This window comes from Carcharodon carcharias, chromosome 19 (assembly GCF_017639515.1).
Source record: "Carcharodon carcharias isolate sCarCar2 chromosome 19, sCarCar2.pri, whole genome shotgun sequence".
NCBI classification, from domain to species: domain Eukaryota; kingdom Metazoa; phylum Chordata; class Chondrichthyes; order Lamniformes; family Lamnidae; genus Carcharodon; species Carcharodon carcharias.
In genome coordinates, this window is record NC_054485.1 from 30,786,788 (window position 1) to 30,800,255 (window position 13,468).

At 40.4% G+C, this 13,468-nt stretch overlaps 1 protein-coding gene across 1 annotated transcript; it reads right to left on the reverse strand.

Moving 5' to 3' along the window:
- Nucleotides 1–633: 633 nt before the first annotated feature.
- Nucleotides 634–12,824, reverse strand: rrm2 (ribonucleotide reductase M2 polypeptide). The gene is made up of 9 exons (XM_041212267.1): nucleotides 12,780–12,824; nucleotides 11,358–11,507; nucleotides 10,335–10,451; nucleotides 9,487–9,620; nucleotides 7,620–7,714; nucleotides 5,892–6,025; nucleotides 2,309–2,413; nucleotides 1,380–1,493; nucleotides 634–786 (listed from the first exon to the last, which is right to left on the reverse strand). Exons 1-9 carry the CDS (start codon nucleotides 12,822–12,824, stop codon nucleotides 634–636), a joined length of 1,047 nt encoding a protein of 348 aa, XP_041068201.1.
- Between the last annotated feature and the right edge of the window lie 644 nt (nucleotides 12,825–13,468).

The window sequence follows — 13,468 nt, forward strand, 5'->3', positions numbered from 1 at the left end:
TCATACTTGCAGGAGGAATCCAGAAATCCCAAGTAGAGAACCTTTAATTGCCTAATATGGGATATTTAAACCTCTGGCATGTGAAGTATGCACTGACAGTAACAGATAAAACAAAAACAGAATTACCTGGAAAAACTCAGCAGGTCTGGCAGCATCGGCGGAGAAGAAAAAAAGAGTTGACGTTTCGAGTCCTCATGACCCTTCGACAGAACAGTTCTGTCGAAGCGTCATGAGGACTCGAAACATCAACTCTTTTCTTCTCCGCCGATGCTGCCAGACCTGCTGAGTTTTTCCAGGTAATTCTGTTTTTGTTTTGGATTTCCAGCATCCGCAGTTTTTTTGTTTTTATCTCAGTAACAGATATAGATGGCTTCTTTTGACATCAGTTACTGTTATTGGGATGCGCTGAAATAATTGCATCTAGGTCAATCCCTTGGCTATATCATTTGCCCAAAGTAACAAAAAAAGATTCTTGTGCAAGATCACAAGTGCTGCAGTACCTTCAGGAGTTGCTTCAAGGTCAGTTGAAATAAATAGCCATAAAACTAATGTTGTAGATAAAAAAGATCTCTGGTGCCCAAGCTTTCCAACTAGTCATGTTGATGCTTTGTATCCCCAACAGTATATTTCGGACTAGAAGTCAGCATCCAGCGTAAAGTTGTTACTTTCTGGTTTTGACATCACACCCATCCTTTGATACTCAGCAACCCTCTTTTCAAAGAAGTTAGTCTTCCCTTCCAGGGAAATGTTTTCCATGAAGTCAAAAGGGTTTTCGGTTTTAAAAATCTGAAGTGAAAGAAATGGACCAAGCAGGTTATAGTTTAGTCTTTTCACGCATTCTCATTCACAGCTAAGGAGCAAGATTAAATGGTTAAGCAGCACATCTATGTCTCCTAGTGTTTGCAATATGTCAACCACAACCTCTAGTGATTTGATAAAGCTAATACTTTTCAATTATAATTTATTGAAACAAAATCCAAGCCAAAAAGTGAGTTGCATTTTATTTTAAAATCTTCAAAATATACAAAATATACAATTCACAAGTGTGAAATCTTGGATCAGGCACTGGAGAAGGGGCCAAAAAGTGGTGCCCTCAACACACTCATCAGTCAATGAACAGTGATCGGGAATGGGAACAATGGCCAATTCTCCTCATGCCCACTACTTTTCATTATATTCCCTCTCTCAGTACCTAAACATTAAGATCATAAACCATCCAGGCTATTATTTTATGAAAAAAGTGTTTTGTCAGTAGCTGGTTTTGGCCTGAATACTTTCAGAAATGTTAATATTTACTGCAGGTCACCAGTGATTTACAATATTGCCATAGCAGGCTCATCCTTCACAGGATTAATACACAGACAGGAGTAAATACTAACCTTATTGAAACCCAATTCCAACAATAGGCGGTCAGCCACAAACTCAATGTAATATTTCATCAGGGTACAGTTCATGCCTATCAAGTCCACAGGGAGAGACTCAGTCAGAAACTCCTGTCAAAAGAATAATGGAATTTATTATGGCAATTTTGATAAGGACAAAACCCTTTTCTTTAGCAATGGAAGGGCAATAAATCCTGCAACACTATTTCAAAAGTCACTTTAGTATCCTTTATACAGTGGAAATGACTAAAGTGTTTGAGTTTAGTGTACTAAAAGTTAGTAATCAATTTTAATAGTTTCAAAAAAGTCACTATTAAGTTAACAAGAGGCTTGGAACTGTATATTTGGATCCCAATGAGGACAGGAAGAGACAAATAAGATCAAAAATACTGGCACACTGGTTTCCTGACCCACAGCTGCTCTTGCAAAGGTGGGTTCAGCACTGGAGAGCCCAATCCCATGAGATGAGTAGTCAATTAGGTTTGTTAAGACCATTAAATGAGGCTGTCCAGTTGACCTCCAGTTTCCCCAACCTTGTCTACCTGTGGGTACAGCCAAGGCCACCCTGTGGAGGAATTCATTCCCACCACAAATAGCCTGGCAGCTGTATCTGTTTATATAAACTTTAAAACCGTTGGAGAGAGGACACCATGTTGAAGCACCCTTTCAATTACCTATCCTCTGCCTTCTGCTCCTCCCATTTGGCTTCCAGCATTGAGCTGGCTGACTGGCCTTAATTAATCAGGAACCCATTTCCATGCCAATTAAGGGGTACCTCAAAAAATCCCAAAGAGTGTCTGTTTTCCCCTTGTGTGGAACTCTGAAGCAGTCCCCACTCAGGTTTCCCACCAGAGGGAAAATCCAACCCTTAAGTCTCAAGCATCTAGACAAACAATTTTTTTTTTTAAAACCTAGTAAATCTTAACCTGTTCAATCTTCACTGCTTCAGTGATGATTGCTCCGACTCTTGCTTCCGAGGGCTTGTGAACCAAATGTTTGAACATAAGGCAGGCAAAATCACAATGCAGACCCTAAAGAAACATGGCAACAGCTAAACAAGGTTACTCAGATTTCAGTTAGACAAGATTCCTCCAAAAGAAAGTGATGTTCCTACAAATATATGCAAATCTGTCCCACAGACAACACAAATCTGACAAGACAGAGTTAACATTCTGTTACGGACCCGAAATGTTAATTCCATTTCTCTCCACAGATGTTGTCAAACCTGCTCAGTGTTCACAGCACCCACAATATTTTGTCTTAATAAATCTGGCAAGTGTCACTTTATATAAGCCATTTAAAAAAATGACTGCCAATGTTGTAACAATTTCAAATGACTGCTTTGAGAAATCAAACAGATTAGGCATGGTCCATCTCTGTTTTGGATTTCCAGCACTTGCAGTTTTTTGCTTTTATTTTGGATTAGGCTGGATATTGGAGGGGAGGGAAAGTCATTAGGCTTTTTTTCAGTCTTTGCAAACAACCACTTAAAGCCAGGGACTGGTGGCACAGTTACATGATGCCTATCGGCATGCTTTTGCAAGAAGAGGTACTGCCTGTTGTTATCTCTAATGAAATCCAACAAAAGAGGTTCAGAAGAAATACCTATTTTGTCTATATTAGCATATCTCTGGTGAAAGATGCAGTTGTTTAGAGGGTGTTATTTATTGCCATTTAAGACAAAGCTATTTGTATTATACTATTAGATAGGTGCAAAGTCTATCTCAAGCTTCATTACCTAGTGTCTGCATATTCATGAGGTCCAAGAGCATGCAGTTAAAGTGAAACAAAACTAAAAAATACCTGGAAAAACTCAGCAGGTCTGGCAGCATCTGCGGAGAGGTAGGGGTTAATGTTTCGAGTCCATATGACTCTTCAACAGAACTAAGTAAAAATAGAAAAGAGGTGAAATATAAACTGGTTTAAGTGGGGGGGGGGGGGGGGGGGCGCAGGGAGAGGCAGTGGGTGGGACAGGTAGAGCTGGATAGAGGGCCAGTGATAGGTGGAGATAGCCAAAAGATGTCACAGACAAAAAGGACAAAGATGTTGAAGGTGGTGATATTATCTAAGGAATGTTAAAGTTAAAGTTCTGATCAATGGCACAAGCACTTTTTAAAAAAGGTTTTGTCCTAGCTTGGATCAAAGGGAAATTCCATTCTCACCACCACAGTCTCAAGGGCAATAAATGCTGACCTAGGCATGCAAAGCCCACACCCCATGAATGAATATTTAAAAAACTGACCAGAGGGTGATTAGTACTCAACAAAAACACTAGTGTCCTTTTTGAAGCTAGGGTCTACAAACATTCAGGCAAAACTCCTGCAAAATTAACTTCAATGGATTGATCACTGGGTCCACATGGCTGAAAATAATACCCCCTCTAACAGGACAGGGTCTCTCAAATGGCCAACATTCTAGGACTACAAAGAAAACACTTCAAAGACACACCAAAGCTTTCCTTGAAGCAAGATAGTGACTGAGAGCAGCTGGCTACCAATTACTTAGAACGGTGGCAAGTTTGTCCCTCAAGCCGCATCATGTGAAGTTCCACCGCCTTAATGGTATGGCAGAGTGATAGGAGAAAAGGAAGCAAATCCTGCACTCTGCATCCCACTACCTCATGCCCTACCCATGTACCCAAAGGATCTGCAAGTCAAAAATCAGCCTGCTCAGTCACTTGAAAACCCATGGCAGACTCACAACCCCAAATAGACGTCATTCTCGAATCAAGGGACAGCCAATGATTATTGCTCATGTAAGTCAAGAATAGATGGTACAAAGTTACTGAAGGGAATTACTAAAGAAACAGTTCTAAATACTGTTGGGAAATTAAGTCTATTACTGCTCTCATTCTGTACATTAACCCATTTGTCTGAATTAAGGCATCTTTGCAAGTTACGTCTATCCTAGAAGTTAGATATTACAGAGATACGCTTACTGGAAATGGTATGGCTTACCCAAGTGAATAGGCTTGATTGCTAGAATTGGTTACGGTCGGGGTTGAATGCTACACGCCCTCCTCCCGCTGGGTGTGTCAGCAGGGTTGGTGGGGTGGGGGTGGGGGGCAGTGGTGCCAGTAAAATGCCAGTGGCTAGCCCACCACTGACCTAGTTCCAATAAACATGTTTAAGTGGGAGGGGGTGGAAAAGAGGGGCAAGATGCCACTTGCCCACCCGTAGGGCTATTAGGGGCACTCAAGTGGCCAACTATTGCCTCCCCATCTAGCCTCCAAAACCCACCCCTCTGCCTCTCTAGCGTACCAAATCCCTCCCTGCCCAGAAAATCTGGGACCTGCTCATCTCTAGTGTCCATGCTTCTTCTTCGTGGGACTGTTTATAGTCCCAGCAGTACCCACTACTGAGCTGTGACACTGCTGGGACTGCGAGAGCTGTGGCCAATCACATTGACTGGCAGCTCAAGGGCAGGACTTCCTTCTACTGATGGGCGGAAGCCACTCTCAGCTTGTTAAGACACCTGCAGCATGGTCTCAGCTTTTTAAAAAAAAAAGTCAGTTGGGTTCTGACACTTTCCTTCCGGGGACCGGATAAGGGGCAAGCAATACACCCCCACCCCTATGAAATCCAGCCCTACATCCTAGGTATTGTGCACAAGGTCATGTTTCCCTTGATAGGAAAGAATTGCCAATTGAAGCAGATTATTCTGTGGTGCAGGAGTGTTAAATATCTGGATCGAGCTCAAATATCAACAGATGCACTGGTCTTCCTGCGAGGAATATGTAATTCATACAAAAAACCTAACCTCTCCTGCAAGCCATGGGCAATTCAAACATAGATTATTCTCCATCAGCAAGAAGCAGCTGTAACCATAGCAATTCCACTGAATATTTCAGGCTAGTGTCTATCAATTCACACTAAAATGAGTTCCACCCACCATCAAAAAAAGCAAATTACAATCTTAGATTGTATCTGGAACAAAGGCAACTAATTCAATTACATCAATCATGACATCTATTTAAGGAGTCCTGGCTCCCTTTTATCCTATCCTAAGGCAGGATTTCCTCATTGCAGTGAAAGCTCCTATATTTTTTAAAAAGGAACACACAATTGTGTATTCCTTTTCCTAAGAAAAAAGTATAACTGGACATACACTCCAGCCAATTTGAATCTGATGTTCAGTGAGAGTCAGGCATTTCAGAAAAGTTAAGTCAGGCATTTTGAAGAATATCGGGAGAGAAAAAAAAATTCCATCCTGGGTCTATGGACTGCAGGTTTTAATGTAAACCTGGGACAAATATCTGAAATCCAGTACTTTATATTTTAAACGTATTACAGAGCCAATGGCCATTTGTCTAAAAGGTAGATGCCACCAGCTGTTTTGTTTCTACACCATAGTATGGTAACAGCATTTTATTACTCACCGAATGGATTGTTTAGTGTGCAAACAGTTGAACACAAATCAAACTGATATCTGTACTGGTTAAAGTCTGATTGCTGCTTTCTCTCAATCAGCATTTACCCTGTGTTGCACCAGAAGGCTTTTTGCACTTACTTCATCCCTACTGATCAGTTCATTGGAGAAAGTTAAGCCTGGCATCAACCCTCGTTTCTTCAACCAGAAGATAGCAGCAAAGGACCCAGAGAAAAAGATTCCCTCAACAGCAGCAAAGCCAACCAATCGCTCCCCTATATAGGATAAAGGGCAAAGAAAATGGACTCAGGGTGAGAGAGTGAGCAAGTTGTAGGGTCAAGCACAGAGTTTATAGATCTCATTCAGAGCCCAAGAGGAAGCAAATGGAAAAATATTTATAGCCAATTATAACACCAGAATGTCCCACTAAAGCATTGATGACCCCATCAATCAAAACAGCTCCATCACACCGTCAAATAGCGCATCATAGATGCAAAAGAAAATACACAAACGGGGAAGAAATGAACAAAGTGAAATATTCCAAAATTAAAAGCCCTACTCTAATGCTTGCACAGCTTGTGGTGGTCCTCATTTTTGAGGAGTAAACATTGCACAGCATGTGCTGGATCCTATTTTCACCCTAAGTCCACAGTAAACAGATATGCTGGATTTTGAAGGGTAGACTGTTGTGTGGTCTATTAGCTAGCTTTAGAGACACCAGGGATTGAGCCCTCCAACTAAATATTGGGAAGACTAAAGCTATAGTCATTGGTTCCTGTCACTATCTCCATTCCCTAGCCACCAACTATCACTCTCCTTGGCCATCCAATCTGAACCAGATGTACAACCATGGCATCTAACTAAACATTGGTGAGCTTCCAACCCCCATCTCTGCTGCATAGTCAAGGCCACCACCCTAACACTAACCGTGTCAGCTTATTTGCTAAAGTATCTTAACTTTAGTTACCTCTGGACTTAACTATTCCAATGCTTTCCTGGTTGGCCTCTGATTTGTGCAATCTGGAAAATTTAAGCTCATCCAAAGCACTGCTGCCAGTATCCTAGCTCCCTTGCGCACGCTGACATACACTGGCTCCTGGACCAGCCACATAATAGATTCTCATTCTAGTTTTGAAATCATGGAGGGATTTCACACTTTCCAATCTTGAACCTCCTCCAGCCTTACAACCTCCAAGATCTTGGCACTCCTCCAGTTCTAGCCTCACTCCATCAGTAGCTATGTCCTAAACTCAAATTCCCTCCCTAACCTTCTCTGCCTCTCTACTTTAAGATGCTTCTAATAACCTGCCTTACGGACAAATCTTTTGTTCAACTGTCCCAATGTTTGGCTTGGTGTCAGAGTTTGATAATACAATGGGGTATTTTAGCACATTAAAAAGATGCTAGATAAATAGAAGTTGTAACCTCCCCAATCTGCATGTCTCAGCCCCATTACTTCAGACAAATGAATTTTTTGGGAGGGAATGGTTTTGATTTAAAAAAAAAAAAAATCAAACTGCCAAATGTTTCTCAAAAAGGATTTCATGCAAGTTTGCTTGTAAAAATAAAATTACAAGCAGTCATATTTCTTGAGATCTCTATTTAGTTTGAGCGTCTTTTCCACTAGACACTGATCCAATTCATTACACCCTCAAATATTTAGTATTAATAGGAAAACAATATAGTGCAAATTAACCCAGGAGATTAATTTGCTTCATTGGAACAATTAAGCTAAACAGACGAATATTCAGTTTCATTGCCTTGGGACATCAAAATCTTTAATCTTAAAGTGCACTACATTAATTTTATAATTGGTATGCTTTTAAAGCTGGACAAGGTGCTCCCCCCGAATTTAATTAGGACACATACCAAATGTGGACTCCCAATCAGCAATCCACCGCAAGGCCCAGTCTGCCTTCCTCTTTACACATGGCATTGTTTCAATTGCATTAAACAAGAGCTCCCTGAAAAGCACCATGCAACCCATATTAGATCAAGTTTAGATTAGGCCATTTGTTGCTAATGCTGCACTCATAGGAGAAGAGACAAGCTTTTGAACAGATTATCTTAATTTATTCGGAGAATCTCTACAGACTGGAAATATTTATAAATTATTGCTGAAAAGAGACATGCTGTCGTCAAGCCAAAAAGACGTGTTGCCTACCACACAAGTGAGTAATGTGGCATACGTATGTCAATGCCAGTTATGTAGGCCATAACTGGCAGATTGTATCAAAACATCACATCCAGCTGTTCACAATAGGCAGAGTACTGAATGTTCTCAATCAGCCCACACTTGCAAAACTCAGAACATACACCTAACATAAGATGCAATTGAGATTGTTCAGCACTTGAACAACCCTGAGTGCGCTAAGAATTACAATAACAACCAATTAAAATTCAGGTTCACAATGTAACTCACTTACTCTTGCTAAAAGAGACATATATTCATATGTAGGGGCTGGTCTTCTGTAGGCAAAAGGATGACGACCAGGCATTGCACCTTTTTTGAAAAAAGGTAAGAGGACAATAGCTCCCTGGTGCATTCTCTATGGCAATGCCTTGAGCAGAGTTGACTTGCCAACCAATCAGCACCTCTTTTCTCATGCAATACAAATTGTTCCTCCCTTTGGGGGTTTGGCACTCTTGTCTGTCCTGATGAATGCAAAAACAGCTCTGACAGCATGTCTCTTTCTCAGTAATTGTCACTCTGTAGTACAGAGCTTGAATATTTCAAGTATTCTTCATTGATTACAGAGCCTGCAGAACTAATAAGAGTAACCAATTACAAACTCAGTTGGTTTCAAACAAATTGCAAAGTAAATATTAGAAACTAGGTTTTCTTCCATTTTGTGCTTTGCTTAGAAAGTGCTGCCCCAATCACTTGGTGTTTAAAAAGGAGCCAAAAATCACAATGAATCCTCCCCATACTGAAGGGCAGTCTCAGAAAAGATGGACCAGCATCTCTCCCATATGCAAATAATAGTCAGTCATTCTTCAGGCCTACACAGTGCCACCATTATTCTAGGAGGGTGTTGCCAAGTTCTTCCTCGTCCAATTTCTCCAGAATGGAGAGTTGTAGAAGCTGCACAAGTCAGCAGAGAGACACAATCTGCCCCATTTCCCAATTCTAGCTAGGGTCAATTAATTCATTACAGATTAGAAATGAACTTGTGTCACCTGGTCTGTAAAATTTAGTCAATAAGAATCAGGAGTCAACATGCACCATTAATTTCATGTAATTTTTTTTGCCATCATAAACATTAGCTAAAACGTTTACATGCAAAATGAAGCCTACTCAGAACTAAAGTAGGCACACATCTTAATGCAGCAAGTCAAGTTCTAAAGTATGCTTTGAAATCACAAACTCCAAACTTGCACCAGTGACTCTCATAGGACCTGCAGAGTAGAGGGCCTTCAAGATATTGAATCTGGCCAATTAGCCTCAGTGATGGAGAATGATTTTGCATCACGAGGAGGGGAAGGTGAGCCATAGAGTTAACCCTGCATTATGGCTACATAGAACTAGCATTCAAGATCATATGCAACAAGATCAGGGGATGAGTCCTCTCCCCTCCTCACTATGGGAAGGAAGGACAAAATTCAATCTTTTATTCCCAAAAATTTTAAATAGCCTTTGTGAGGGAGAGAATTGAGTACTAACTTAACTTTATTACGTGTTAATAGGTAGGCCTTAACTTTGGATAAGGTCCATGTATAGCATTTGACTTCTTACCTTTCACTGGGATCCTTAATATAGGCATCAATAAGGAGACTGTACATCTCTGAATGAACATTCTCCATGGCAATTTGGAAACCATAGAAACAACGAGCTTCAGTGACTTGGACCTCCTGACTGAATCGCTCCAACTATAAGACAAAACATCGAGCTACTTTGAGTGGCTGCAAGGATTTGAGCTTAGTTCCAATATCCTCACAGGAAAGTGAACCAGAACTGTATCTTGCAAAACAGTAAAGCCTTTTGACTAAATTCTGGAGGTCACCATTTTAATAAGTTTTCTTTTATTTGTTCTTGGAATTGTGGGCATCGCTGGCTAGACCAACATTTATTGCCCATCCCTAGAAGACCTTATTCAGGGAGCAATTAAGAGTCAACCATATTGCTGTGGGTCTGGAGTCACAGGCCAGACCAGATAAGGACAGCAGATTTCCTTCCCTAAAAGGACATTAGTGAATCAGATGTTTTTTTTTAAATGACATTGACAATGGTTTTGTGGTGAGATTTATATTGAATTCAAATTTGACCATCTGCTGTGGTGGGAATTGAACCCATATCTGATCAAATTCAAAAATCCTGCACGACTGGATGATATTTTTGTAGCTAGGTTACCACAGAAAAAGTTTTACCACAAAGCAACATTACTTCTAAAGGGGACGTACCTAACTATCTGTTCAAATGTGAATGTTAAACACAGCAACAGCAATAGTGAACTTCAATCACAAGGTCTTTTCCATTTGAATTTGAATTGGCTCACATCTTGTACCACAATACAGACAATAATGGGAAAGTCATACAGCCTTAAATTCTATTGAAACAATTTTAGTATGTAAATACAGACATACCAGGTTCTCATTTACAATTCCATCACTCGCAGCAAAGAATGCCAGAACATGCGAGATGAAGTGTCTTTCATCCGGTTTCAGAGCTGCCCAGTGTGCCAAGTCCTTTGACAAGTCAACCTACAAAGACATACCAGAAATCTCTCATCTCCATCTACACGAGCTGTCCAAAATAACTTGGGCATACCTATTAGTTGGTGAATAATATATTGGATGACAGTTCCTTCCCAAATGCAAATGTAAGAGCATTTAAAAATTAAATGGTTATGGCAGCACAGCATATTAAATATACAATGCAGCATTACAATGCCAGCCTTACAAATAAGGAAAAGTGCACACTCATTGTACAAGGTCAGCAATCACTTCAGATCACTTTTCTTTTTAGTAGTTGAAAGGCCAGCAGCTTTGCTGAAGTCTGGAGTAACCTCCAGCTGTCCAAAGGAATGATGCACACCTTACTAAAAAAAAGAAATTTGTCAGTCAGATGTGACTATAGCAGAGTACTTGGAGATTACTACCAGTAATTGCAATAGCTGAAGCAGATCCAGCCTTTTATTGTAGAGTTGTTACTGACTCTTTTCAAAAGGGTACTTTGTGACAGTTCAAAGTTGACATTACATAAGGTGCAAATCAAATCATTTTCTTGCAATACTGTATATTAGTTACTATAATTATAGTTAATATTTATCATACTCATTAGATGTCAAACATACAACCCAAGGGTTTTTAAAAAAAAATTCTAGCCCCTGGGTGTGCCATGGCTAAAGGGCCTTAGACTGTGGCCATTCCCACTGTGCCTTTGCAGCAGCTGCCCCAAGCCTTAGTGCATCCCTTAGCATGTTGTCCTGGACCTTGAATGTGCCAGTCTGCAACACTGTTGTTGACAAATCTGCAATGGAAGACCAGCAGGTTTGAGGCAGGTCAAGGAGCATCTGTGACTGAGTTCGTAGTCTTCCAGCCAATAGTTATTACTGACTTTCACACCTAACAGGGGTATTCCCCTGCAACCATCTGCAATTCTTTTACCTCTTCTGCAGTCCAGAATGATGCCTCCGCCTTTTTGTACATTTGCCACATATCATGGTATTGGATTGGATAGATGACAAACCGATTTGGGTTTCCCTGAAGAAAGGGTTCATCCTGAAATTTTGCAGCTTTTGAATCTTTCAAGTCCATCTACAATTCAAAGTTGAGTTATGCAAATCACAAAGGAAATATGCTAAAAACAGATCAAGGTGCTTGAGTATTGCTGAAAAATGTATCAATAATGTTAAAATGAGGCACAGCTCCATGAGTGGGCAAGCGTTTATGCAAGATGAGATTGACTCATTTCTCAGGACAATGTCTTGACCAATCAGGATCAATCTACCTGGTTTAAATTTCAAAGCATGCATGACAGGTAACTGTCAATCACCATCACTGGTGCATTCTCCATGGCAATGCATCTGCCAATCAGGGTCCACTTGCCAACCAATTAGCATTCTTCAGAGTATAAATTGCTTCCCCCTTATATTGGTATTCTTGCAAAGTGTCCTGATGAATGCAAGACAAAAAGCTTCGACGTGTCTCTTTTCAGCAATACTCAAGTTATGTACTACCAAATGACTAAATTAAGATGCATTCTTTTATCAGCAAAAATCTGGTTTAAAAAAAAAATCACAACTAGGAACACAGGGAAGTTATCCACTTTTTGAGCATTTAGTACCAGATTCAACACCCAAGGGTCAAATGCACAGCAAGACTTCTTTGTTACATGAACCTACATCCTCAGCTGGGGGGTAGGCAGTTAAGCCACTGCCAACCTTAGCACTTGTATCAAGGTGACTTATTGCCCCAAAATGCTTGTCATTGATGGAACCCAGGATTATCCTCTGACCTCAAAGAAAGCTCCCCAGAAAGATCTAGGAATCTGTGCAGACCTGCGCTTTTCTGACACCATTCTGGTGCTGAGCCAGGGGAAAATCCAGGCATCCAACAAGCAGGGAAAGCAACCAGTCACATTGGGGTTTTGGCACAAACAGCAAATCAGGAAGTAACAAACACCAAATCCCATCACTTACATTTGTATTTTACAGTTAGCAAAATAAATTAAATTACGGAAGCAGACACAGGATTAGGGTAGAAGCTTTAAAAAAAAAACAAACTTTAAACTACCTTTCAAAAATGAGGAATTTTATGTGGAGAAATCTGACATTCTACAATGTCAGTGAGGGTGTTAGGAGTACCTATGGGCTTCGTGCACTGTTAAAAACATCTACACCTCCTTCAACAAGGAGTAACTTTTTCAAGGGTTCTTAACAGTGAAAATAACAAGTGGAAACACGTTAATTCAAAAGACTAAGGGGAGTACAATTAGGGGCACAAAAGCTGGAAAATTGATAAAACAATTTGGTGATAATGATCAGAGATTATTTAACAAACAACTAACTTTGCAGAAGTCCGATTTACCTTTGCTCCCAGCCTGGCTATGTAAACATCTCTTTGGCTATCCATACAGCTACACAGTTTAAATGTTCACCTTTGAAATTTCAGTTATGACTTGAATTAGGGTATTTCCAAAATCACAAAGGCATTTTCATTTCACTATGTTTTAACTTATGACAGTACCTATATTTAAAAATCCATTCAGACTTGAAGATATTAAGAAGCAAGTCAGGTTGCCCTAGTCAGAAAATCTTAAATGAAATAAAAAATATGCAGTGAGTCTCTCTGGCCTTGTTCACACTTTAAAGGCTAACCCCTGCAACACCCCCCAGAAAACCCCCCCACCCCCCCCCCCCAAACACCGCCCCCCAAATTTAATTTCTTCTGATCTCCCACACTAATATGTTATTCCTTCACTCATATTTTATATACCGCTAGTCACAATAATGATGATCGTGAAACTACTGGTTGTCTTAAAAATCCATCTGGCTCACCAATATCCTTCGAGGAAGGAAACCTGCCAACTCGGTTTGGTCTGGTCTACTTGCGACTCCAGACCCACAGCAATCTGGTTGACTCTTAACTGCCCACTGAAATGGCCTAGCAAGCCATTCAACAAGGTTAATGAGGGATGGGTAATAAATGTTAGTCTTGCCAGCAACATTCACACCCCACAAACAAATAAAGAAGAAAGCCTCTTTCTTTCCTTCCTG

Excerpts from the sequence above, each read along its gene's own strand:
- rrm2 (XM_041212267.1), bottom strand. The coding sequence starts at position 12,824 with ATGGATAGCCAAAGAGATGTTTACATAGCCAGGCTGGGAGCAAAG. Across the intron at positions 10,452-11,357 it reads CATTCTGGACTGCAGAAGAG|GTTGACTTGTCAAAGGACTT; the intron begins GTAAAAGAATTG and ends ATGTCTTTGTAG. Across the intron at positions 7,715-9,486 it reads ATTAAGGATCCCAGTGAAAG|GGAGCTCTTGTTTAATGCAA; the intron begins GTAAGAAGTCAA and ends GGTGCTTTTCAG.